Raw genomic sequence first — 27,367 nt, forward strand, 5'->3', positions numbered from 1 at the left:
CGAATGTGTTGGTGTAGAAAGTATAACACTTGCCTATAAAGCATAGTGGAGTAAAAGTATAAAGTAGCATAATGTGAAAATAGTACAGTACTAGAGTAAATGTACTTAGTTATTACTTGGTTAATTAAACCACAGGTAAAAAGTTACACTGTTAAATGGAGGCAACATGTTCCTCTTCCTGTCAGATCTCAACACAACGTGTTGTTCACAGTTACACTCATGGGGGAAACTTCGACAACTTAGCTTCAGTATCTTAGCACAACTTTGTCAATATAACAAGCTAGTGCTGACTTATAACGACACTTCTCGTCAAAAAATAACAAATATAACTGTGTCTCTTACTTCTAAAGTCGTATTTATTTCGAAAGGGTTTATGGTAAAGCGTGCATGACTTTTTCATCACTTACCATCTTCCTTTTCGTCGAAAACGGGTCTCTTTGAAGAACTGTTGGCTCCCATCCTCTTCTTCCACTTGCCCCAGTGAAACATTGATGCTCAGATAGCATTCCTCGCCCCTTGAGGAGAAACTACAGCTGACTCCCTCCTCAAAATATTCTAACCATACATTTCACCCAACCTGTGTCCGTTATTTCGCTTAAATTTATCCGATGTAAATTCTACCGAAAATATGAGCCACGCCACCTAAAGTCTCTGTTAACCAGGCGAGAGCAATGTAACACGCACCGACGGAATGTCAGTTAGTTCAAAGACTGTTCGGTTATTACAGTTGTCAGGTTAGCATTACGTTAATCACTCGGCACTGGTAGTTGTCTTCGGTAGCCTGCCAGCCAAACCGAGAGACTCTTGTTTTGTCAGGGCTGAGAGTAAAAGCTGCATAAAGTGAGAAATGGTTAGCTGAAAGCAAACAGGAAGTCAGGCAATGTCCCCTTAAAAATAAAAGCTTAGAAGTATTGCAGAGGTGCTGCAAAAATCTGCAGCATGATTAGTGCTTCACTGTGTTTAGTATCCATACAGTTTAACAATTAACATGTCATTTCAAAGTGTAGTTCAGTCATTTTAGATGACAATTGACAGCAGACAAGTGTGATATGCAAAACGATTTAATCATGATTTAAGTACCTTAATGATGAAATGTTGACAACATTAGATAGATGACAGCAATGACTGTGATGACAAAATAAATAACTCGTTTGCACTATGGACACTATTTTATATAGAACGTAAGTAATAATGAAAAAGGAAAACAAGATTTATAACTTTAATAAAAGATTCTAGTGTAATTAAATCTGTTTTTCTTTATTTACTGCAAATTAGACTTTTATTATGAAATGTACAACCGGAAGCCACTCTCTAGTCCTCTCACTACCTTGTCACTTGTGAGACTAGTGTGACAGTTGCTGGCCAGTGACTGTAGTCGACGTAGCCCTGTATCATAGACTGCCGTGAATATCAGCAGATAAGTAGCCTCTATAGGTGAAGCCAGGATAGCTCACTACGAACTGAGGTGGACTTTTCAACGCATGGTACCAGGGGATAACTGCTATCCTCCAGCCCAAAATAAACCTCTGTTAATGTTCCCACAATCTCATTAGGAGATGGATGGGTGGTGCCCGGATCACTGAGGGAGAAAAAGGGATTTAACACTTTGTCTCTGTAAATGAACAGCAGATCTATCTGCTCTGTTACACTTACACATTATGAAATACATACAATGATGTTCAACGTAGCTCCGGCATGTGACCTGCTCACATTAACGAATAATTGTATTTGAAACAATTCCTGGTGGATGCGTTATGGATGCAGTTCGCTTTGTTTGCATGTGGACGGTTGCCGTAGTTTATGTTGACCTCGTTGTCATGGTTACGACGTCAAACTCGTGAGGCGTTGTCTAAAAGTTAGCATAACAATAAGTATGGCATATTATACTGACTTTTTATAAAGTGTTTGTTTTAAGAAGACGCCGAGTTTTGCTCACATGCTTAGAAGATGTTTACTCACATTTCAGGTAAGATAAATACGGCGGTTGTACAGTAGTTGAATTGTTGGCTAATATCAGCTAATGTTAGTTAGCATTAGTGAATGAAAAGCTAACACTGCAGGCAGTGGATGAAGAAGTACTATGACTGCAGTGCATTTCAAATGTTACTGAAATAAAACTACAAATGTATTGGCCTCCAAATGTAATGAGAGTATCTACTCATTATGCAGAATTGCCCTTTAAAGATGAATTTTATATGACTTTATTTATGCATTAATTGGTCCATCTCTTTCATGTTGCCGCTGTTAATGAAGGAGATCATTTGCAATACTCAATATTCTGCTGGGTAGCTTAAACTATAATAATACATCATCATTTATTATCTTAAAACAGAAACTTTGTATTATTAATCTTAATCTGCAAAGTCATTTAAAATGTCAGATTAATAGAGTGGAGATCATTTAAAAAAGCAGCCCCCAATATGTTGCTTTAGGTGTAGTGAACTTCACACAGCGGTGGAAGAAGTAATCAGCGTTGTTTCTTAAGTTCAAGTGGCAATACTACATTTTAAAAGTAGTTACATGTAAACGTTTTGCATTCAACCTTTACTTAATTAAAAGTACAAAAGTATCCGCATCAAAATATACTTAAAGTATCCTCCTTATGCATACACTGGGATAATGATAGGAATATCCATGTGTTTTTACTACGGCTAGTAATGGTGGAGCTGACTTGAACTTTGTACTTTGTATATCTTGCTGCTTGATATCTAAACTATAAATATATCTCAAAGTTTATTAAATAATTGATTTATATGTTGTATTAGCTAATCATTTTAATCTAACTAGTAACAAAAGCTGTCAATTAAATGTAGTGGAGTAAGTGTAAAAAGTAGCATTAATTGAGAATACTACAAAATTGTACTTAAGTACATACTTGAGTAAATGTACTTTGTTACTATACACCACTGAGTACACATATGTTCTACTTGTGTTACTTGATTAAATTGACTTAATTACATTTGTTATACAATCTAATATAACATCCCACCACATCTGATAGGCAATTTAAAATCTCACTTTAAGAATTCAGCTGTTCAGACGAGAAACAGCAATGTGATTCTTACATAAACATTCTCATTTCCAGACACAGTGAGGAAGAAAACAATGCACAAAGACACCTGAACATGCCAGAACAATGCTCTGTGTATACTGATCATCTCATCAACACTTGTCTCCACGATGTCTTCCCCAGAGAAGGAGGAGGAGGCTCCTGACCTGCAGCTAAGTTTTGTGTTCGGGAACAGTGTTGTCCAACGGCAGACTCCCCACATTCTGCCTGAGGATGAAGAGGCACAGGAACTTCCAGAACATTATTCAACGGAGACATTATGTCTGAGCAGAACGCAGCTGAAGCATGTCGCAGAAAGTATTTTGAAAAATTGCACACTAAAGGTCAGTTGTGACTTCACTGTGCATCTGTCAGCCCACCTAGCTACATATGCTGTGGTGGTTATCAAGCAAACAAATCAGTGATGCATCCACAAGAAAATAAGGCCAACCATTTTATATATCAGTATGATTTGTTGTTTGGTAAATCAATCATTATAACCGCCTATTATCTCATCTTTAGTATTTATATCTTGAAGGCAACCAGATATCCAGTATCCCAGATTCAATGTTCATCAGCTTGCCCAACCTTCTGTGGCTGGACCTCAGAAATAACCACATTGCATCGCTCCCTGCTGAAATTGGCCTGCACAGGTATGAAACTGCTCTTTGAAATGAAATATACTGATTTATTCCAAATCCCTCATCCACTCCCATGTCACATATCAGAACCTTTATAGATATGATTTATTCCTGTTTGAGAGTTCTCTTTGATGCCATATGGCTCTGGAAATCTAATTAATGGTTCCAAAGTGTGGCAAAATGTGATTATTTTTGTCCACTTTCCTTGTGTGTTCAGTTTAAGACTCAAACGTACCCCTGTCAACTATCTAACAATTTGTGATGTTGCTCATGCAGGTCTCTGAAAACATTACTTCTGGAGGGAAACCCAATCTCCGAGCTACCAGCAGAGATGGGTGAGATGAGTTTAGTCGCCTTTACCAGCAGTAAATGTCTGCAGCCTCTGACATAACAAGCCGTTTTCCTGTTTAATCACTTTCACAAAGCCTTACTGGCGGCTAAGTAGACTGCATGCAATGAAAGCTTATTAAAGGTATTTTTCCACAAAAGGAATAGTTGTCACTTAAACTGTTGAAAAGACAATGTTACTGCCATGTACAACAATAAAGGTATGAGATGTGACATTACAATTAAAAAAAATACCTATCATGTTGAGTTGTTTACTTACATTTCCAGAGGTTTCCCACAATTTTAAAACCTAGAGAAATCATTTATCTTGTCACCAGTATCCCTGTTTGATCCTCTGTGCATTCGTCGGCATTGAGGTTGTTTGCCAGACGTTGTCATAAATTAACTTTAATTCCAATCCACTCTTTTAAGGTAAATTATTTTAGTCAACAGACTTCTGGACTTAAGTTATCAGAGAAACAATTCTTTAATGTGTTGAATATGGTAAAAACCTCCTGATCGATGAACAACAAAGGATTCCTGACTACAGCAATGGTGGTAGAGACAACGATTCCAGGCTACTTCAGAATACAGAATGTCTTTTGTTAGGGCACGTACACATGCACAAAAGTAACATTGGCCTCCATTTTTCTTCCATTCTAGGTAGGGGGGAAAAATGGTTTGCTTAAATGGCAAAGCAATTTCTATCTTTGCCTCACACCTGCATCTGTGCATGAGTTATCATCACATTAGTGTTTTGAGAAAGAGAAAAAGTGATGTCTTATTCTTTGAATATACAGTGTGTTTATTCCTGCAGTGTAAACTCATTGTAAAATAATATGTACTGTATATGTTTGCATTTGTGTCAACTTAATGCAAACACCTGTAAACATATCCTAATGTATACTTTAATTGTCAATTTTTTTCAGGAAATCTGATTACCCTTAAAGGCCTAAACCTGAGGAACTGCCCCATCACTTTCCCTCCACAAGACATTGTCAACCAGGGGCTTCAGAGCATCCTGCAGTACCTCCGCACCGTAATGGCTGAACGGCCAGTCAGCACGAGAAAGATCTCCCCAGGTAAAAAGAGTCCCAGTGATGTCGTATTTTTGTAGGCTGACCCAGAAGTTAGCATAGTAAGGGCTACTCTAACATAAGCCAATTTGATTTTACAATTGGATCTTTTGATATTACAGAAAGTAAGATCTGTGGCAAACGTCTCGTTCAGCAGGATAATCCTCATATATGAAAACCACTTTAATAATAGTTTGTGTACATTTAATTGCCAGAACTAAAAAGCAAACACATTTTAAGAGAAAAAGGATTTGCCCTCTAGCTTTTTTTCCAAATGTTAATTGATAAAATTCACAAATCTCCGCACATGGAATAAGAAACTGTAGCCAGCAGATGTTATGTTAAACTTAGCTTAGCATAGCACTGAGGTTGGAAAGATAAGGCATCCACACAAAAAGCCTACTTTAGAAAATTGAGATATAGCCTGTAAATAGCTTCGGAGCTGCTGATAGGTAGTTTTTGTTACTTTTGGACATAGATAGGCTAGATTGTTTCAGGCTTTATGTTAAATTAAGCTTACTGGCTGACTATATCTTCATGCTTGATAGACAGATATCGTAGTGATTTGTTTTTTCCTCTTATCTCTATCTTCAAAGGAACTACAGCCTGGTAGCATGACTTTCCGTGAGCATTGCTAAGCTAAAGGCGGACTCATTTTTAGCGTGATGTGGTTTAGTAGTTTAATTTAGCCACTTGTTAGCAACCACTTTCTCAAGGCATAAAAAGCTTGAGACATTCACTCGCTTTGATATTTACTGATGTATTTTATGTTGTGTCACAAAATGTGAAAATCTCTTAAGCTTGTTTTTACCACAGGCCTCATTTCAGGCACTGACTTTGAGACAAACGAGCTGCCGCTGCTGAAATGCTAACTCCTTTCCGAACACGTTCCTGCACCCTCTACTAAAGGCACCTTAACTTTGAAGAGTGCAGCAGCAAGGTGTTCAGTATGCACGTGCATTCCAGCCATCTGTTCTCTTTTTGTGAAAGATGGGACGGCTGGCCACAAAAATAGCTCCTTGCCCTGGTACCACTTCACTGGTGTGACTTCTGTTCCCTTGGAGACAGCGCGTGCCAGCCGACCTGCTCCCCCCCCCCCCATCCCTGCTCTGTTCCAGCTCTGTAATATTTTTATCCAGATGAAAGTGATCGATAACCTAGGGGCTCTAAAAAGGAGCTCTCTGTCACTAAGTGCTGTCTGGAGGTAATCACTGAGAGAAGCCCAAGACAGCCCTCCACAGGAGAGGCTGCTGCTGCACAATGAGCAGCGCCAAACCCCTCCGTCAAAACATTTATCTCCCTGCCTACACGGTTATTAACACAGACAGGGCTGCAGGTATCCCGGGGGGTTCTACTTCCATTTAATTGGCTCAGAATGTAAGGTAGCAGATTTGAAAAATGCAGTATTTACATGCAGGGTTGGGAGGGTTACTATCAAACTGTATTTAGTTACTATAACTAGAGGTAACGTTATCTAGGTAACACAATATAAAAGTAATGTAACTTTTGGATTACCTCAATATTAAATGCAAAGCAAATCAATTAAAAGAGAAAATAAATATCAATAAGATGTTTTTAATAAGTTTATTATGGAAGACAACAATGTGTCATCTTAAGTTAAGGCAAAGCCTGCGGAACACTATAGTTTACAAATCCTGTTTTAGTTCAACATTTTAATTAGTTGTTGGTGGTTTAATAAATCTGGTGTCTATCTACTGCATTCAAAAACTAAATATAAAAAAGAATGAAAGTATCCAAAATGAAAACCCATAAGAAAATTCAGGCACTACGTCTACTTCCAATATATATATCTTTATTTTAAAATGTATTGCAACATTGTCATCCTGCCAGTAATCCCCATTTTCAAATAATGTACCAGTAATCTGATTACATCCGTTTCTATGTAACTGTAAGGGAATACAGCTACCTTTGATTTGTATCCTGATCACGTAATCCCGTTACATGTAATCCGTTACTTCTCAAGCCTGCAGCTTTGTCATCAGGGTCTATCTTTTTGGATAGAAATGACATTCTCCCCCTTATTTTTATAATTAAGTGCAATTTACATATTTTCTGTTCTACAATAACAGGGGAACCTTTACCTCCTGTTATTGGTTATGTGAAGTTGTTGTTAAAATGCAGAAATCTTTGAGGTGGCTGGAAAGAAAAGTCAGTAAATCTCGATTCATCATGTGCTTCTACCAGATATGATTGTTACCCCCCCCCCCCCCCCCCCCCGTTATTCTTGCTGCCATGGTTGTTTCGTTGGTAGAGTTGCCAGTGGTGGAGAAGCTCCAGCTGTCGGAGCTGATGGGGTCCAACACCGAGGAGCAGGATGAGTCGGTGGATGAGGACGAGATGAAGAGGTTCAGGGAATTAAAAGACAAGATGATCCTGCTGGACAGAGCTGAGCTGGGCTCAACAGCTCAGGGCGACGGAGACCAGAAGCCTCCACTGCTTCCAATCGTCAAGAGGTGAGTAAAGGTATTTGGCTGAAAGAGATTTTTAAGGCAATTGCTTTTCCTTTGTTATAGTTTGACACTGCGATATACATAGTGCTATATAGTGCTCAATCAATCTGGCCTGCTAAAAAATTACTTAATTATCACACATTTACTTCAAATTAAAATTAAGGAAGGCACCTAAGTTAGCTTGCAGTGTGACAAACAGCTGTTCTCTGTTTGGTTGTGTGTCAAAAGGTCAGAGGTGAGCATTGTTAAAGTTGAAATAATTTGAATTTTGAGCACACTGCTCTGTGAAAAACTTGAGTTGTCCGCTACGTCAACGGTTGCACTTCCATCTAGTCACCTAGTCGTGCGGCACTGCCCTCTCCCTGGAGCTACACCATGATACTGATGATGCTCACTAAACCTAACCAAAATATTTTGATTTGATTCACACTGGTAACCACATGATTAAAACTGCGACAGTCATTTTGTTAATTTAATTTAATCCAGGATCAGTTTTTGTTGAATGCTAGTGTATTTTTTTACTAGAAAGGGGATTGCTTATTAGCTTTTTTCAAAAGGTTAATAGAGTAAACTGATATTAATCTCATGTCTCTTAACATAGAATAATTATAATAATCTGGGATGGTGAGAAACAGAGTTTCGATCCCCCTGTCTGTGTAACACAAATAGAGGAATTGACAATAAAGTTTACTTTGACTATGAAGCTACAGCAGAGGAGATTATATGGTTAGCTTAGTTTAGCATAGCATGGAGGCTTGAAACATAAGGCACCTGCACATAAAGCCCCCTGTAAAAGAAATAATAATAATAATAATAATAATAATAATAATAATAATAATAATAATAATAATAATAATAATAATAATAAAAGAACAATCTAAGGCATCAACAGTGATCCTAATAAAATTCCCTTGAAGTGACGCTGTCAAGAAATTAAAATAGGTTTTATTTATCTTATTTGCACCATGTATGTTGAGTTGTTGGAGGAGCACGCGACATAAGATTTTCATTGCCAACATATACGCTGTATCTGCTGTGCATATGACCAATAAAACCTTGAAACCTTGAAACCTTGAAATAAAACAATTTTAAAAAGATGAAAAAAAGATACAAATGTGAAATAAAAGCAAAACAGAAGAAATACAGTAAAACAATGATACCAGTGAGAATTGAAAGTTAACCCAAATTAAAATCTGTATTAAAAAGATAGGTTTTTAATTTACGTTTAAACATTTCAAGGGAGGTGCTGTTCTAAGATCCACAGATCCATAGATATGGCATGTAACTAAGTGATCTTCAAAGCTGCTGCTAGGTGGATTGTGTTACCTTTGGACATTCATAGCCTAGATATGACCCGGCTTTATGCTAGGCTAAGTTTACTTGATGTCTATAGCTTCATACTCAATAGAAAGATATGGTAGAGATTTGTTTTGTTATCTTTCCGCCTGAAAGTGAATACACTTTATTCCCAAAATGTCAAACCATTCATTCCAAAAAAGGGATTTATGTAGGCCAGCGAAATATGTTTTAATGGGTGCAGAGGGAATAAAACAGTGATTTATTGAACTGCTGCTGCTATTATTGTGTTGAAAATACCCCGCATACCTGAGGAGAAAAGGGTTTATGCCCGACAGATATTATTCTGCCTGAATAATGAAGTTTGAAAGTGTTGTTGGTATCTAATCCCCGGACAGAGGAGGTGCCTACGTTTTGTTTCTGCAGATAGATGTAATGCTGAGGCTTGGATTGTTATGAAATGGTGCCTTGGAAAAAGGATAGCAAAACACTTTTTAATGACATTCTCTGCAGACTAGACCAAGTGATAACAATCTCCCCGGCTGTCTCCCCTAGGACTCGGAGCTCCGGAGAGCAATACCAATAAAAGCATTTTGTTTCAATTTATTTGTCAGAAAAAAGGCTGCCACCAAGGCCGCAACGATTCCTGAGCTTCAACTGTTTGACTCTCAGCATCGGAAGAGACCAGAAGAAAGGAGATCGGCTGCAATCAAAGAGCTGAACGAGAATCAGGCTAATGTCGAGCAGAGGAGAAAGTAAGATTATTCCTTGGGTTGAATAATAGAATATACCCATTTAGCATTCTACTGCAAGGCAAGTTTATGTATATAGCACCTTTCAACACAAGGCAATTCAAAGTGCTTTACAAAAATGAGAGACAATGATGGCATTAAGAATAGTGCAGCAGAAACACATTATAAAAAGGTATTTAAAAACAGTCTTAAATCATATACATCAATACAAGTTACAATGAAGACTAAAAGTTAAAGTCTAATATTAGATAAGAATAGTTCAATTATAAGCAGCGGCAAAAAGAAATGTTTTCAGCCGGGATTAAAAAGTCTTAAGATTGCACTAGATTTTAGACAATTATTGGATGAACTAATCCAAATATTCATTATTTATTAATTAAAAATAAAGTTAAATAAATAAAATTAAATAATATATTGTATCTGATTGTCCCACGTGAGGCACAGTATGGGATCCATACTATGTAAACAATGTAGAGCTAATAACACTGACCATTGTTTACAGACCCCTTTGGAACCACTTAAAAACAACACACAAAGCATTTTCCTTGACATATATCAATTACAATTGTAATCTGTTTTTTCCATAGAAGCCAAGACGCTCTCAAGAAGTGGCGCACCCAAGCAAAGATCCCACAGAAGAAGAAAATGCCAGAGCAGATGAAGCAGGCCGAACAGAGAAACCATAAGGTACGTGTGAAATACATCACCTAAATATCCACATGCCAACCACCAGGGGGCGATAGAGCACCACTTCTGCCAGATTGGATGGAGAACAATGCATTTGGTAAAACCTTTTGATGCCAGTGAGTGAGTTTTCAGATAGTTGCACTGCCATTGTCAGTGAGCCTTCCTGAATGTTTTGAGGACGGTGCTCATGGAGGCAGCAACAGATGGCCGTGCGTGCGATGGAGTTTTGCTGCATCAGTGACCGCACAGCAGCAACATATAGCTGTCAGAGCTGATGTATACATGCAGGCAGCCGCCAAATATAGACTATGCAGATGGACGGTTCTGAGTGATTTGACTGTCAGAGGCATTTCCACGCATACAGCTGAAGTGTAGCGTTTAATGTTTGCATTCAACCAGCAACATCAGCGTGAATATTCACTGGAAAAGCTAGGAAAAAAGACAATGCATTGGGGTCATTTGCCACAATAGGGCTGTTTGAAGGAATTGTCGTAAGAGCTGTATCTTTCTTTATGTACCCAAGCTATACAGTGATGCACATGATAATAAACATCCTGTCTCTCTGTTACAGGAAGCAGTACCGGATTCAAAGCCCATAGTGGATCATGGCAGTGATTCTTGTCATAGTCAGTCACCAGGAATGTCCATCACAGAGTTTGAGGAGACAAGGTAAATGAAAACTCTGAAGCACATTTCCCACTGGAAATCAATCCTCCCTAACACCCACTAACATCTGGCTTTTGTCTTTAGTTGGAAAGGTTACAATCAGCTTTCATTCTCAGGACAAATACCTCTGCAGTAGTGAAGGGTATTTATCAGCTCCTTGACTCAATAAGTAATGGGTATAAAAAGAAGGTGCCCATCCTAACATTTTCACTGTTTATTAACCTTGCCTCTGGTGCCAGAACTCTATGACATCAAATGTACCAAACCAGATAAAAACAAAAAGAAATTTTGTGCAATAGGAAAGTAGTGTATTGCTTATTTTCAAGTGGGTTTTCCTTGACCAACATACCAAAATACTGTCTACTCCAGACAAAAAATCTGGTGAACAACCATCTGAAACCAGGGCCTGTATAAGAATAATAATCAGACTTGCTACATTAGCCAGGAATATGTTATGTTATTGCAATTGATTCGTGTCACTACTACTGGTAGCTTTGTCTTTGAACATACAGAAAACTGAGAAGGCCTTCCTGATATTAACTTGAAACCTTGTTTGGTGTTAAGCATCTCAAAATGTGAAAATCCCCCCCTAACACCGCTAATCTCCTTTGCCTCCTTTGTGGTTACAGATTTAATAAGGGAAATGAAGCACAATACGTTAATGTCACCCATTAACCTGATGAGAACACTGCTGTGTGATTTCTTCACACAACTTAAACAGGATCTAAAAGAATCCACCAAATGGCATTTTGCATTGTCCTCAATGGTGAGCCTTGCAGATGCAGATGGACAGACAGAGACATCTAGTGGACAAAAATAAAGAGTTTACTCCCACCACACCATCAGCAGTTTCTTTTGTTCTTCTTTGGAAACATCATGCCTAAAAAACAGATCAACCAGATCAGATAGAGCACATTTTCTGTTTCCATTGATGGATTCAATCGTAACTAAGGAGAAAACACTCACTCAAAGGCTTGCATTTAGAATCAGATGTCTACCTGAAGGCTATAATAACAGTGGCAATGCTTTGGCAATTAAATATTCAGTATTTTGATACGGATTTTTGACCTGTATGACCCTCTAGATCAGCCCGTGAGCTGGAGCGGCAGATCAGTGCCTGTGTTGAGAAGATGCAGGAGAGACGAAGGAATCCCAGGGGCACGGCTTCCGAGCAGATGGCGGTTGCAGAGAAAGATGTAGAGGAGGTCAGGCCTATACTTCATTATTCACACAACTCTTCGATATTGAAATGATTGGATATTGATCTGAATTTTTCATGTGTTCTTCCCCACTATGAATGACAGATGAGGAAGCTACAGGCTCAGCTTCTCCAGAGGAAGAAACATTGGGGAAGAGATCTTCAGAAACATTTTACTATCTTCATTGGGGACAACTTGCCGAGTTTTATTGACAAGTAACAGGTATTTTAATGCCTGTATGGGTTTTGTGGTGTTACTTTTATACTCAAAATTGATTGTAAAGACTAAGACCTTTGTTGATGATCATTGCAGTTCTCAGAACATAAAAATAAAGATCACAGCATTGTTACTTTGCAAGTAAGTGTTTTAAACTTCTCTTTTGCAAAACATCCTCTCCATCGTACAAACTAGTTATGTTTGATATTTATTTTACCTTATTCTCATTCAATACACACATGTAAAAGGTAATTATGGCACTTATACATGTTTACTGTGTAACGTCGAGTTGTCCATTGTTATATGTAACATTCAGCAGACATTATAGCATAAGCATAAAAAACCCTCAGACCTAAAACACTGTAGCCTACATTAAATAAAAAAGCTTGGAATATAAGGGGTATAAACTAAACAACAACCATCATTTATTTTATTTTCACATCAGGACCAACACAACTTTGTAGGTTAAAATAGTCTAAATAGCAATAGTGTTAATTTCAAGTAGTGTACTAAATGAGATGATAATGTTAAAGGGCATTTAAAACAATAACACAGAAAGTATACCTAACTGTGGTTTAATTTGGATGATGTATATATTATCAAAATTTGGAGGTCACATTTGTCCAAAATCGCTAACAACATAATAGAAAATGCATCCACACTTTATCAGGTTTGTCATTATACTTATAGTATACAATGGGTACTAAACCCCATAGCCTCTCGCTATGAAAAACAATGGCATATCCGAGGTAAAGTCCGTACTGGATGAATAGCATAAAACAAGTCAAAGTGAGACAGAGAGGGGAGGCCTTGTCTTGAGAGATTTCTGCTCCTCCAGCACAGGGAGCGTGATGTCAGCGGTGGCAGTGCTGTTGTAATTGACTTGGTGGGGGTGATGGCGTCATTTTATGCCCTGGTGTAGCCTCCTGCTCCAATAGCGAAGGGGAGACGGATCTTTAGCCGAAGCGACCGTGGCTCCCTTGGCGGGGATCGAGCACCGCAGAGCCGGACACGAAACGCCGGGAAACATGGAGGCTGTGGCCGAGGAGCTGCGGGCCGGCTCTCGGGTACCTGTCACTATCGATCAAATAGTTAACGATACACTGGTGGTGACGCTTACCTACCGAGAGAGGAACTATACGGGGATATTACTTGATTGCAACAAAAAGTGAGTGTCATTTCGAGTGTTCTCTTTGTACATTTATCTTTAATTTGCTAAACTCAGGTAACAGCTAACCTACCTTGGATGCTAACGAACCAAAGCTAACTGATAGCTAGTTAGCTCATAGCTAACTGGGCCTCCATACAAAAGACTAGTAGGTTATTGTAGCTGACAGGGTAGCTATCTGCTAGCTGCTCGACTAATGGCAAACTGATTTCATTTAAGCTCATTATTACATGGTCAGATACGTTATGTTATAACGGTGACATATTGCTTGTAAAAATTGCAGTGCACCTATCCACAGACAATGTTAATGACTTATCTTAAACAATAGCTAATGTCAGTGGGTTTATCTATAGCTTATTGTTAGCCTAATCAAATACAGAGCAGCTACAACGTATCCAGTAATAGGGCAGGCCTTGGCTGAACAGTGTTCCGTAGATTAGTGTTTTTTATATGTTTATACATACATGCAGGGCAAAGCATTGTGTACGTATTGTCTTGAGTGATTTAAATAATCAAAAATTATTATTATTGTTATTATTATTAATTGCAGTTTTGAGAAATGGATCTTCATAACCAGTCACTTTTGATCTGCAGAAACAATAGAGAATGTCCATAAAGATACATGGGGGTTTTAGGGAATTTAAACTGTAATAGTTCTTCTTTACACCTGGTTCTGAAAAGATCCAGTGACAATTTTAGGCTCTGTGCTACACAATAAAAGGCCAACTCCTGCCAGTTAGATATAAAACACAGTACTGCCAGAATGAGAAACCTTTATGTACAATCTGACATACATATATCATTGTCATGTCTTATCTGCTTCTCTTGGCGTGTGTCACATGTATAAGCCTTATGTGACTCCTGGTGCTGCCACTGGCTTTAGACTATTTATAGATGAGTACAATCAGAATCTGAACAGCTTTGCCCCTTAGTATGCTTAGATGGTTTTTCATGTGAGAGCTCAAGCTGTACTGAAAATAACCCACCCAAAAGGGAAAAGGGAGGCCCTGGAATACCTTAAAATAGGCCCATATTTTAGGCCTTGTCACTGACAAAATTTGACTTCTTCTTCCTTTTCAGTACATGGAAATACTTTCCTGTCATTGTCTTCTACGGTTTTTTTTATGTCATCGTCTAGGCTTATCATTCAGGCAGATTTTTGTATCTAGTTACAATGTACACAATGTGAAATGGCCACATCGCAGTGAATCATGACTGGCTGGTCGTATGCTGCGTCCTTGTGCTGTGCTTATCTAGCACTGCCTGTTCGCTGTCACAGGTAGCCCTGTTTGTGCCGTGTCAATTACTGTGAAGGCTAATATTCAGCTGCTTTAGGTGCAGATACAAAAAGGTGAGGAACAAGCCGCACCAAGAGACTGTTATTTCGGAGGTGCCTGCCAGCTACTCCTCCCGGGAAGGGAAACAGGCTCCCCAAATGTGCACTAATTAATAATCTCACCACACACAAGCCCCAAATAGACACGGATGTAAAAACAAACTGAAATCTCCTGGCTCCTTCCCTACATCTCTGAATCCCGAGTGATTCATGGGATTGTTTTTGTTCAGTCAGATGTTGGGGAGGGGGGTTCCTGGGCATCCTGTAGTCTCTTTGTCTGCTGTCTCCTGACTAAAGCAGCACAGCCATGTTACTGTTGCCTGCCAGCCACCTCTCAAAGGCTCCTTGGCAGATAGGCCTACTTTGGATATGTTTGCTGGTCGTAGCGCACGAAAGAAAACACATAAAATCACTCAAAGGGAGTCAGTGATACTATTGCGCCATGTTTGAGGCCTAGGGCAGCAGGACAGATAACTGCCTGGCTGCTTGCGAACCCCACCCCCACATGTAAAGAATTTTCAGCATACAGGTGACAGGGAGAGTGAAGGCAGTGTAAAGTCAAAGTAAAAGAGGTGTTTTTTTTATTATGGTATGTGCCTCTTCTTTTGTTTTTAAAGGGAACGCTTGAATCAACATTGGATGCTTTTCTATTTTTGCTTAATTGAAAGGGCAAGGTATTTGATTTTCGCCGTCCCATTAGCCTTAAATGATCTGTCCTGGTTAAATAGAAGCACAACATAAGAGTATCAGTCTTAGTAACCTCTTAATGAAGCTCAATGAGACACACAGTTATTCATTTATTCTTGCTTTTCTTCCCCTTTGCTTCATTTCAGAACTGGGCTGTTCTGTCTACCAGATTTCAAAGCAGATACCCGGGACTTCCCGATATCTACACCGGCTTGTGAAGTCCCAGAAGTTCTGAGTGAGGAGCCGGTTTCCAAATCTCCCAGCCAGGCTTCACACAGACCAAAGGATGAAAATAGTCTCCCAGAAAGCAGTATACCTACTGCACCTCTCCCCTGCCCTGTACCCACACCAGTGCCCGCTGGACAGACTCCTTACCCTCCTTATTTTGAAGGAGCCCCCTTCCCTCAGCCCTTATGGGTGCGCCACAGCTACAGCCAATGGGTACCTCAGCCCCCTCCACGACCAATCAAGAGAAAGAAAAGGCGAACGAGAGAGCCTGGCCGCATGACCATGAGTACTATCCGTCTACGGCCACGGCAGGTACTGTGTGAAAAGTGCAAGAACACGCTGAACAGTGATGAGGACAGCAAAGATGGCATGAGCAACACTAAGTCTTCTAGAAAAGAGAATGCACTACAGAGCGATGACGATGGCGAGGACAAGGACACCTCCTCTAACGCGTCGAGAAAAGAGGATGTTGTTGCAGCCAAGGACACTAAGAGACGTGAAAATGTCCCCAGCCTCGACAACAAGCGCCTCAGGAAGGACAAAAGGGGGGAGCCCGAAGGGGAGAAGTTCCCCGGAGGTGACGTTATCCCCCACAGTCCTGTCATAAAGATCTCCTACAGCACTCCTCAGGGCAAGGGGGAGGTCATGAAGATCCCCGCAAGAGTCCACGGGTCAGTCAAGCCTTTCTGCCCCAAACAACTGGCGCTGAACGGGCTGGGAGAAAACGGCAAGATGCCTTCTGATCCCACAAAGGAGCAGCGGCACATTTTAGATGCAACAAGGTCTGGCCTGACCGTGTCCATTCCCAAACTCAAACTAACCAGGCCTTATACAACTGTGGGTCAGGACTTGCCTTCTCCAAAGATCCACTTGAGACCCCCTCAGAGGGAGGGTGAGGACAGTGTGCTGGAGTATGAGGCAGAACTTGTAGGAGGCACCAGGAGAAGAAGCCCCAGGGTGCCCGGGCCATGCCTCCCCCACTCTGACGACTCGGGGGAAGGTAAAAACTCCCTGGAGTTGTGGTCTGGGAGTTCGGGAGAGGAGGTGGAGCGGGGCCACAGCGACCTCACCCTTCTTATAAATTTCCGTAAGCGTAAAGCAGATTCTTCTAGCCTGTCAGTGTGCAGCAGCGACAGTCTAGACGAGTCCAAGTCCTTCAGCTCTGACGGCACCTCACCAGAACTCTGCGACCTGGCCCCGGGGGAAGACCTGTCTGTCACCTCGTCTTCCGTCCCCTCACGGGAGGACTGTAAGACAGTGCCGCCGCTTACTGTGCGGCTTCACACCCGCAGCATGACAAAGTGCGTAACGGAAGAGGGTCACGCCGTGGCTGTGGGCGACATCGTGTGGGGGAAGATTCACGGCTTCCCCTGGTGGCCCGCGCGCGTCCTCAGCATCAGTGGCACCCGCAAACAGGAGACGGCCAGCTGCGAGGCCCAGTGGCCCCAGGCCAAGGTGGCGTGGTTCGGTTCACCCACCACCTCCCAACTCTCCGTTGCCAAACTGTCGCCCTTCAGGGAGCTCTTCAGGTCCCGCTTCAACCGCAAGAAGAAAGGGATGTACCGGAGAGCAATCCAGGAGGCAGCCAAGGCGGTGGGCCACATGAGCCCAGAGATCACATCGCTGCTGTCCCACTGTGACACGTAGGTCAGTCCAGACTTGACCTGTGGTTGTAGAACACCATTTTTCAGATGAATGCATCCAAAATATAGCTGGCTGGTGAATAAATTGACCAAAACGTTATTGATCTCTAACCTGCAGTGGTGCACAGTACGTATACTCAAGACAGTACTCCCCAGAGTCCCAGAGAAAACCATCCTACCCTTTGTTACAGGGCAGATATTGAAGAAGCACATATAATTTGCCCCCTCACCTGAAAAACATACAATATAAAGAGTGAACAACCAAGGGTAACAGCTTAGTTAGCAGTGTATCACACAGGCATTTGCAGGGATCTATACTTAGTCTATAAAGAAGTCCATCTCTTTTTTTTTATCAATAAACTTTCACTTGGCATAATTTCAACTGACTTTACAAAAAAAGAACTAAATAGTTATGAAACTTAAGCTGCACTTTGAACCTAGTAAAGGACAACATGCTAGTTCTTTGGAAGTTTTGCAGTTGGGGTTTGACAGCATGAAGCTGAAACCAGTATCAAAATGCTTACTGTATCTATTTAGCATTCCATTTTACGTGTTCAGCATTCAACTCTGGGGAGGAACTTGATGGATTTTGATTGATTCAGTTAAATTGTCAAGGCTGAAAAGACAGTAACTCTCTCATCCTGTAAAAAAAACTGCTAAATAAGACCCAAAACAGCAGCAGAGGAAAAAGCAATTTAGATTTGTATCTGACAAATTGAGTCTCCTCAAGCGACTGAACTATGAAGTTGATCAGCTTCTTTTATTGATTCATTAATGAAAGTTCCACAAGGAGATTGAGAACTGACGGGATGCTCTCAATCTGATATCTTGACTAAAAACACACTAAAAAAATGTTTTCCTCATAAATCTTCAGGATCTGTGGCTGAGTACAAAGCAGTGTGCAGAGAGATGTCTAACCTGACTGGTTTAATTCTGGACTGTTATCAAGTTACTCACTTAATTAACATTTATAGGCGACAGCTCGTATGACTAGCAGCTACCGCCGTTAACATTCTGGCGATCAGTGTGGACTTAGAATGAGAAGCTGCTACCTAACAGTTGGGACGAGGCAAAGACAGGAAGAAGAATTATTGTCAGTGAATGTGTATTTTGCCAGGGTTGCATATCCTCGAAATGTTTGCACAGTAGAACCCTGATATCCTAATGGCCTTCCATACCCTAAAATACCCTGCAGATTGAATGAGACACCCATTAAAGGGTTATCACTTCTAGTTCAAATGTTCCTCACTGCAGGAGGCGCTAAGAGGATGGGTGTCAGGGCCACGTGTCGGAAAGGTTTTTAAATTTTGAGACTAAAATTCAGACTTTAAAGTTGCTATGTGTTCAAAAAATATATTTCAATTTGTGTTTAGACTATTTAAGCTTCAGGATGTAGTATTCTGTGTCTTCTAAAGGTACTGTTACTGTGAATTCTGATTCTCAGGTCCCATTGCCCTATCCTTACATGTCTTTCAAAGCAGCTGATTTGGTCATGTTCAGGGCAGTGTGAGCTCAGTGAACACGATTCCGCACCAACCTGCTTATTGAACAAATACTAAGCTGTGCCGTTCCAGCCTCAGGGCACCAGCCGCGTTAATGCCATGAAGGAGGTGCTGTGAAAGAAAGGAGCAGAGCATTAGTGGTAGCTTAAATGGAAAATAGACTGTACCGATGAGAGTCAAGCTAAAGTATCACTGCATACAGAGGGGGAAAGTATATTTACTCAAGTACACATTTAAGGTATTTGTGTGCACTTAAATTCTCAAGTATTTTCATTTAAAACTATTTTATACTTCTACTCTACTACATTCAGGAATCAAATTTACTTTTTGATGTTGATACACAACACTTTTAAAATGTGATTATTTGCTATAGATTAAACCATCCAACATTATATTTATGTAACTTAAACAATGAGTGGGTTAACAGAGGCAGCAAATCTTCTGTTCAGATATATTTCACAGTCCCAGCTTCTTAAATGTGAACATTTGCTGCTTTTGCTAAAAATTAAATATCTTATTTATTGAGATATTTTTTGAAGTACTTAAGTACATTTTCCTAATCGTACTTAAATACTTTTACTGAAGTACCGCACTCGATGTAGTACTTTTACTTGAAATTTAGTACTTTTACAGTGTGGTATTAGTATATTTAGGTTAACAATCTGAATGGTTTTTCCACCACAAAGCAGTAATGTTGTCGCTCTGTCGCTATGCAGAGTTGTTCCCCTGGTTCCTCAGTGCATTTCTCCTGCAGCAACACACACACTCAAAGGTTAAATATTGTCTTTTGATTGAGATGACGGGCAGGCTGCTCCCAGACCTGCTGTTGACTCAGTGGCTGGTGGTAGATTGTACAAGGAGTAAGGAGCCCAGACAAGCCTTTATTTGGTACCTTTTCCAGAGCTTGTAAAGGAAGAGTGTTTCTCACTCTGTGAGCTATGCAGAGATTTCAGCCCGCCTTAAAACAGCTGACGTTCCCTTCCATAACCTTCAGTTGACTGACATGACTGCTGAAAAAACCTCCTGCTCACGATATATGACCGGCCGTGTTTGCTCATTGTCTTGACTCTGTGCTCTTTCTTCTCTTTCTCCCTGTAGAAGCTGAGGACTAAAGAGAACGTTCTCCGAGGTTTTCCTGAATTCTCACACTGTGTCATCAAGACCCAGGAGGGAGTACGTGCGGTTGCCACGGCTACAATTTATATGCCGTTTTTTTTTTTTTCCTTCACAAGGCTGGTGGAAAAAATGGCCGCCAAGGTGGATTTTTGTTGAGACTGGATAAGGGAGCAAAAAAAAAAAAAAAAGGCCAGGCATCTCATGCTCAACTATTCCTCCTTATATTTTGTTTTCTAGATTTCATCATATTTCAAATAGAGCCAACACTACAAGGACCCAAATGTATTTATTATCTGTCATGGTTTATTATGAGTCTACTACAATCTTGTGAAAAACCTCCAAGTCTGCTGCTGTCATTATCCTCGCTGCCGATGTGTTCACTGCGAGGGTTAACTCGTCTTCAAAGGAATCCCCGCCCCCCCCCCCCCCCCCCACACACACACACTTTACTTGGACATGAACATTTTGACCACGGTTTAAAAAGTCTTACCACGAATCCTCTTACTTCTGAAAATGTGAACGGCGAAGTAGTGACTGTTCCCGCTCTCCTAGCGACCCGTGTTCCATCCCTCTGCACCGTTCGATGGATTTGTGGATGTATTTATACTGAATTCTATTCCTTTCCAGAAACATGATGTGTCTCTTCCATTTCATTTCTAACTTTAGGAGTGTCATGTCATCAAACCCCCCACCCTTCCCCTTTCAACTCTTTATTTTCCTGAGATACATTTTTACATCACTTTATTTAAAGCGTCACGTTTAAGAAAAAAAAGCACTTTATCTGTACCTTGGTGGCCTGCTGTAAGCTCACTGTCTGAGACACTATTTGCGAGATACAGCCCTGATAGGCAGCAGGGGAGTTCAGAAGCCTTGTGGTTGACTATCCATGGCCTTGGAGATACAAAAAAAACCCCTTTCTTTGTTTTATTTTATTGTGCGATTGTTGGGGACACCAGACACGGATGGTTGTGTACACTGTATTCTCGACTTTGAGTGCGTTTTCTCTCTCAGCTCACACACACACTACAACAACATTTCCACTGGAGAAACATGGGTGAACAAACGTGTCAAAAGCCCCCTATGCATTATCAGTTAAAGCTTTATGAGTGGGAGAAGACATGCTGTAAGAATACTGTGAATCCAACTGCTGAGGAGGAGCTCGCTACTAGTCAGAGTTATTGGCAGAGAAGCAGACTGCAACGCTGACCTTTAGTGACCTTTGTGTTGAAAGCAGCACTGTTGGAATAGGGGGAGGGGGTGGGCAGTGAAGGCAAGAGGCTGCCAAGCAAATCCCGGTCTGTATTAAAAAAAAACAAACAGAATATTGCACACAGTCACGCTCGGGCCAACCAGCCCGTCTCCCTCCTGCCCGTCAGGAACACTTGGCTCACATGGAGACTGAAAGCAGCTCATCCTTTGTCAAAGAGTGACGTGTGTTTATTAGGGGGGCATGAAATGCACTCCTCCCATTTCGATAATCTGGGGTTTGACTGTTTGCTGTCAAGTCCCGGCTAGTTTCCAGGCAGCCTTACACAACGGCGAGTAAGAGAGTCTCAGCATATATTTGCCTGAGAGGCGGAAACGGCCAGGCAGGTTTTCCCCGTATATGAGCAACATGGCTGTCTACTGTTGCCCATGTTGGTCAATGTTATTGGCTACTTTTTTTTGTTTTCTTTTTTACATGTACTGTACATAAAATAAAATATAAAGCAATACCTGTGCTGTTGTGGATGGATCCCTTTGTCATCATAATGTCATGGTTGAATTGCTAAAGTTGAGGGGTTCAGCATTGCTTAATATTCAGATCAGAATCAAGTTTGCCAGGTACGTTTACACATGCTGAAAATAAGTCGTTAGAGAAGGTCAAAAATGATTATAAAAAGAACATATTAATAAATGATTTAGTATTTATAAAAGAATAAAGACAAGTAATTACACCAAATGTAATATATAAAAGAAAAAAAACTAAGTGCAATGAATAGACGACAATTTGACAAATTGCAGTCTTTGATGTTATATTTTAAAGTGGCGTCTGTGAAGAAATGTGCAAAATTGTCTGAATAAAGGATTTACGTTTGTGATAAGGAAACTACCACAAGTTGATCAGCTTCAAAAGAAGGGGGCATTTCACTAATTTCAAACCTTACCTTTCATCTTTAAGGTGTGGGAAAGGACCCTTTCACTAATGTCAGTTTACTGATGTAGTACTCATTCTACAGCTAGAAGAAAATGTTTTACTAACTGATGGGAGCTTTTCAAAATGTTATCAATGAATCCGATTTTGGATGTGGCTCAGTTTATCATAAACCCATATTGGGTGGCTTTTTAAAGAAGCATGTTTAAGTTGGTCTCTAATGATAGATTCCCTGTTGCATTATGGGAAATGAAGGACACTGTTAGGATTTTGCCCTATCCTACTGACTGACCAGTCACTTAATTTCTGCCTCAGTAGCTGGATGTTCTTATTGCAGTACAGCTTCAAAAATAAAAGATATTTCTTGTTGTAACCACATTTGTATTTGAAAGGCAGAGGATTGATACATGTAATATATATAATTTTCCTATGAGCCTTATCAACAGCTAACTACATCTCAGCTAAAGACACAATCATATTTTTGTACTGACTGATGATGCCCAGACAAGGTGAGGCTAGCAACAAAAATGGACACACAGTCGTTCCGTGGTCATGTGCAGGTTCGGTGAATTATTTCAGGCTCCGTGGTAAAAAGATAAACATTACATGATCACCGTTTGGAAATCCAATAGAAACAATGACCCTGACGTGATTTGAACACGCAACCTTCTGATCTGGAGTCAGACGCGCTACCGTTGCGCCACAGAGTCTGGTAGTGGGCACTCACTAAATTGGCTGTAATCTCTCTGTGCTTATTTGATGTTGGAAACATTTTACAGTAAATTAAAACCTAAAATTACGCTTTCATCAAACACAACAAGGTCTCTTCAACAAAATCAATTTGGTTGTTTCCTTCAATCACTATAACCCTCTCTGCTCTCAGCCATCTCACAGACTCTTCCTCAGCTGTGGCCAGTCTATATTTGCTGATTTGTAGCTACTGCATCATAAAGAGGAGTAATAAAGTATGTCTGTTGCATAATGTGTTCAGCTCACTGGATATGGGCTGGTGAAGGTGAGGGGACCCTGGTCTGACAGTCTACTGATCAGATCATTTTGCTATAGAGGCCCAGCTGTAGTTCTCCCTTCCCCCCTCTCCTGCTCTCATTTCATACCACTGACCTGACTCTGTCTACTGTCAGACATTTCATAACTCTATACTCAGTTTCCATTCCACCACAGCTGCCCTAAAGCAAACTGACTGATTTAACAGGGGGAAATGGAAAACTATTGTGTATGAAATAAAACTGAAATTCTAAAAATAGACCCGTTTGGGTGTTAAAGGCCTGAATTACTGCTGTAGCAACTAGTTTAGAGTTTAATACCAATACAACTGTATCAATGTATACCCTTTTAGGACATTGAGCATTCTGCTGCTGCATTTAATTTGCAATCGGGTAGTTATTCAGGTCGGAAATTTGAGAATTCACAATTGCCTGAAAAGCCTTCACTCTCTTAAGAAACACACAAATGCCTTTTATCCGGTTTAGTACAGTAATTGTCCATATGTACTATGGACAATTATCTTTAATTACAGTTATAAAACATTTTTTAATACATTTTATTGTATTCTTTGACAAACAGTGAACCTTTTTCTGACTTGCTACAGCAAACACAGGACTGTGGGACTGGGAGTTAACGTTGGCTCAGCTTGTTTATTATAACTCCCAAATCCAGTGTCCAGAAAGTTTTTACCAGGTCTGGAATCATCCACAGAGGTCTCCTCCTCTCTAAACAAACATACCTGGTCATTAAAAGTGGTAAAAAAAAAAAAAAGCAAAGCAGTTTTGTGTTTAAGCTTTGTTTCATCAACGCTGTTTGGCTGCTAATGTTTGCTAAAGCTACTTAGCTTGTGATAACTAGTTTTTCGATGACTTAAGTCCATCATCCAGTTAAAACATGGAGTTACATTTTTTTTAAGTAGCTACTGTGAAAACATTTAAGCTTTAAAGTGGATGAAAGCGTTTTTGACAGACAGACAAACACAATGCGGAAAAATGCATGGTAACCTTGCGCTAATGTTAGCTTGAATAAAATAACAAATATATCTACGTTTGAAAATTGTAGGAAACATTATATATATACATTATATATATGACATATGTAGTTGTTCTTCACATTTGAATGCAGGAAGTTACATATTATTTTATATTCAGCTACATGAAGATGGTAGCAGTGATAATGTGCTATTAGGAGCTGAATCCCAGCTTCAAAAAGCTTTTAGCAAAACTTTCTCCCAGTGAAAAAAGCTGTTTTATATCTGTCGGGAGTGTCTGCTGCTCACATTTAAACATTAACATATAAAAGGTCAGCACAGCCCAATGGAAATAGAACTCTGATTTACAGTTTAGATAAACCCATCTGGTGCTGCCTCTGTTTCATACAGCTGTGTTGGTTTTCCTACTTTGTGTTAGGTCTGTTCCTCCCGCAGGCCGCTCCTAACCATCTGAGTCTATGTTGGGCTTTGTGGCTGTTACTGTTTTTGCTTAGATACTTGTGCACGTTTGAAACAAAGAAACAGCAGTGACCACTGTGGAGAGATTTATCATGCTGGGGGCAGTTTTCACTGAAGTGGAGCCAACATCGCTTCCACTGTGTGTCCCTTGTGCGGCTTTGGGGGGGTGGGGATGTCTGCTCCAATGTAATCATACTGGGCATGTTGGTATTCATATCCCAATTATTATTTGTGATTTTGGGATCAAATTAACTTTTTAATGCATTTTTATTTGGATATTTAAATAATTAACTTGAATATGAGCAACTGGTTCACTTCTGAGAGCTCAGTGCAACAAAGGAAAACATGCAACTAGATAAAACACTATCAATTACAGAAAACATATTCAGTATTTAACAAAAAGTAGCAGGCTTTGTAGGTTTTAACATGGTTTCATTCATAGTTCCTCCATGACCAAGCCAAACACTGATAGTTTACTTCACCAGAAGTACTAATAGTGTGGTAAAAGTACAAACTTATAAAACAATAGATATATAGAAGGGCAAAGTATTTTTTTTTGTTTTTGTTTATCTTTTTATAAACATATCGTGAATGTGTTTCTTAATATGCTCATATTTAATGTGTTTGCAGTGGAATTTTCTGTGTAACACTGTAACAGAGACCCACTAGATATAATGTTAGCTAAGAGCTTCATCTTTATACAGATGTGGATCTGTCTCTAAAACAGGCCTCAGCTACCACTATTGACCAAAATCTAATACAGGGTAATTGCATTTACGTTTGATAATGTACAGTTTATGGTTCATCATGCACCGACCAGTTCCACAACTTAGTAGAGGGAGCAACTGTTGATATGAAAACACATACACCCATACACATGTTTACACAACAAACATGCTCTATCTCTCAGTAATCCCCGCGTTTCCTGAAGTCAACGGCACCATCCAATTGGATGCGTTTTTACCCCTTCCTCTTTTAAACCCAGTCCTAGACTTAAGCCCCACTGAACTAAAACCTTACCAATTGAGGACAAAAGCCAGATGTTAGTCTTTTGCCTTCAGTAGGTAACTTTACAAACTGGCATTCATTCCTGGGGCAAATGACTCAACAGTAGTCATGAGTATGGTTCTGCTCCCATGGGCAGAAACATGACACCTGGGTGACCATGCTTAATGTTGCACCTTTTCCAGTGAAATGCTATGTGACATGATATGCATTGAAATAAATAAAACCAATATGGATTTGGACAATTATCATTTATGACAAGATGTACAAAAAGTACACTTAGAATGCTTCAATGAAAGCCTCCAGATTAAGACACAAACAGTGTGAAGGCTGTAACTACAGTACAAGTCACCCTACCAATCAGTTTTATTATAGTATTATTGTGTAACTCAACAAATACAGGCTCTTTTTCTTTGGAAATGTGATTTTGTTACCCGTCCCTGCCCACTCAGTTTTATACACTCCCTAGTTCTCCACAAACAAACACTTATTTTACTTAAATGTACACCTTTGTTACTCTTTTCACTGTTTCAGCAACTGTCAACTCTGGTTTGAGAGTTTGAAAGCAAGAAGAAACAGATAAATAATATGTAATCACGATAAAATTCACCCAGTTTAATAACCCTGCTTTCAGTGATCCTTAGTGAAGTTGACTTCCCGAGAAAAAAGCCTAACCCTAACCCGTCATTACTGAACCCGCTCCCACACAGAGTGCCTGTAGTTGCATCACTGCTTCCCCTCCATGCACCACGCTCCAATTTGTAGCATGTGAATGTGAATGCACTACTGCTTCATGGATCAGTGCAGTGTAAATCTGGGACAAAAAAGGGAAGCACATGGCAGTGGGATGCTGTGTGCAATTACTGCTAATGATATGCCTCCATGCAAGCTGTGGCCGTAATTAACTTCGGAGGAGTCTGTGTGCAGAGATGCTCACAGGAACAGGCACAGCACCCAGAGCCAAGGCTAAGAAAGCAAACCTGCCTTGACATTGTTCAGACGACATGTCTGCTCCCCCAGATTAGGCACTTTGGGTGGTCCTGTGTAAGGAGAAACATGATGCGGATGTGAATGGAAGTGTTCTCCGGAATTTAGCTTAAACTTGGGTATTCAAGAAGGTAGCAGACTAGTTTAATTGGACATAATCATGTTACTATATAACTGGATATTTGCAAGTACAGAAGCCCAATTCTGCCAGGATTAGAATAAAGTTGGTCATCATTAAAATATTTTAAATACTCATAATACAACGTCTAGTATTCATTTAGTAAAATTGATGAGGTAATAAATCAGATTATTTGCTAATCCCCTTTTCTCTACAAAATCAGTGTGTCTGTGAGAGGAAAACTAAGATTACATTGTTGTCTTTTCTGACATTTTTATGGAATTGTCCAATAATTTGACCAATCTGATTGATGTTAAGTCCCAGTTTTGGTGAGTTCTATTTTTTTCTGTCGAGTTTAAATGAAGGGTTATTTACGAGGATCAGAGAAATGACTTAATGACTAAATTGTTTTAGGTGGCTTTTGAATATATATATCTTATATACAGTACATTAACTTCAATGCATCACATAGCATTGCTCCCGAAAAGGCGGGAAAATTGGAATTAAACAAAAGAAGAGTTGAAAAATGGTGAGATAGAAATGGATTATCCACACTTTGTAGCAGGAGTTATGTTATCTTAACTGAACGTGTTTGACCGGATGATGGT

At 40.0% G+C, this 27,367-nt stretch overlaps 3 protein-coding genes and 1 non-coding gene across 5 annotated transcripts in view; 2 read left to right on the top strand and 2 right to left on the bottom strand.

Annotated features, from left to right (window-relative positions):
* LOC134858609 (serine/threonine-protein kinase 32C) overlaps positions 1–808 on the bottom strand; it is a 100,628-nt gene extending 99,820 nt beyond the window's left edge. Inside the window, exon 1 of the mRNA XM_063874587.1 lies at positions 408–808. Coding sequence (XP_063730657.1) covers positions 408–489 — 82 coding nt within the window. The 5' untranslated portion in view covers positions 490–808. The remainder of the gene's footprint in view (positions 1–407) is intronic.
* An 868-nt stretch (positions 809–1,676) lies between these two features.
* Positions 1,677–12,476, top strand: LOC134858608 (leucine-rich repeat-containing protein 27-like). 2 transcript variants are annotated; one of them, XM_063874586.1, is made up of 11 exons: positions 1,677–1,966; positions 3,086–3,393; positions 3,572–3,702; positions 3,967–4,025; positions 4,947–5,099; positions 7,366–7,567; positions 9,475–9,615; positions 10,200–10,299; positions 10,871–10,968; positions 12,050–12,170; positions 12,270–12,476. In XM_063874586.1, exons 2-11 carry the CDS (start codon positions 3,181–3,183, stop codon positions 12,381–12,383), a joined length of 1,332 nt encoding a protein of 443 aa, XP_063730656.1. In that variant the 5' UTR covers positions 1,677–1,966; positions 3,086–3,180; the 3' UTR covers positions 12,384–12,476. The 2 variants fall into 2 exon arrangements, with proteins under 2 accessions (XP_063730656.1, XP_063730655.1); XM_063874585.1 differs by having other exon boundaries at positions 3,194–3,393.
* Positions 12,477–13,177: 701 nt separating this feature from the next.
* On the top strand, positions 13,178–21,775 carry pwwp2b (PWWP domain containing 2B). Its single transcript, XM_063875489.1, has 3 exons — positions 13,178–13,548; positions 15,718–17,442; positions 20,043–21,775. Exons 1-3 carry the CDS (start codon positions 13,409–13,411, stop codon positions 20,047–20,049), a joined length of 1,872 nt encoding a protein of 623 aa, XP_063731559.1. The 5' UTR covers positions 13,178–13,408; the 3' UTR covers positions 20,050–21,775.
* Positions 21,776–22,832: 1,057 nt separating this feature from the next.
* Positions 22,833–22,904, bottom strand: trnaw-cca (transfer RNA tryptophan (anticodon CCA)). The gene has a single exon. It is a non-coding gene; the product is annotated as a tRNA-Trp (tRNA).
* Between the last annotated feature and the right edge of the window lie 4,463 nt (positions 22,905–27,367).

The sequence above is a fragment of the Eleginops maclovinus genome, chromosome 22, assembly GCF_036324505.1.
Source record: "Eleginops maclovinus isolate JMC-PN-2008 ecotype Puerto Natales chromosome 22, JC_Emac_rtc_rv5, whole genome shotgun sequence".
Lineage (NCBI taxonomy): Eukaryota > Metazoa > Chordata > Actinopteri > Perciformes > Eleginopidae > Eleginops > Eleginops maclovinus.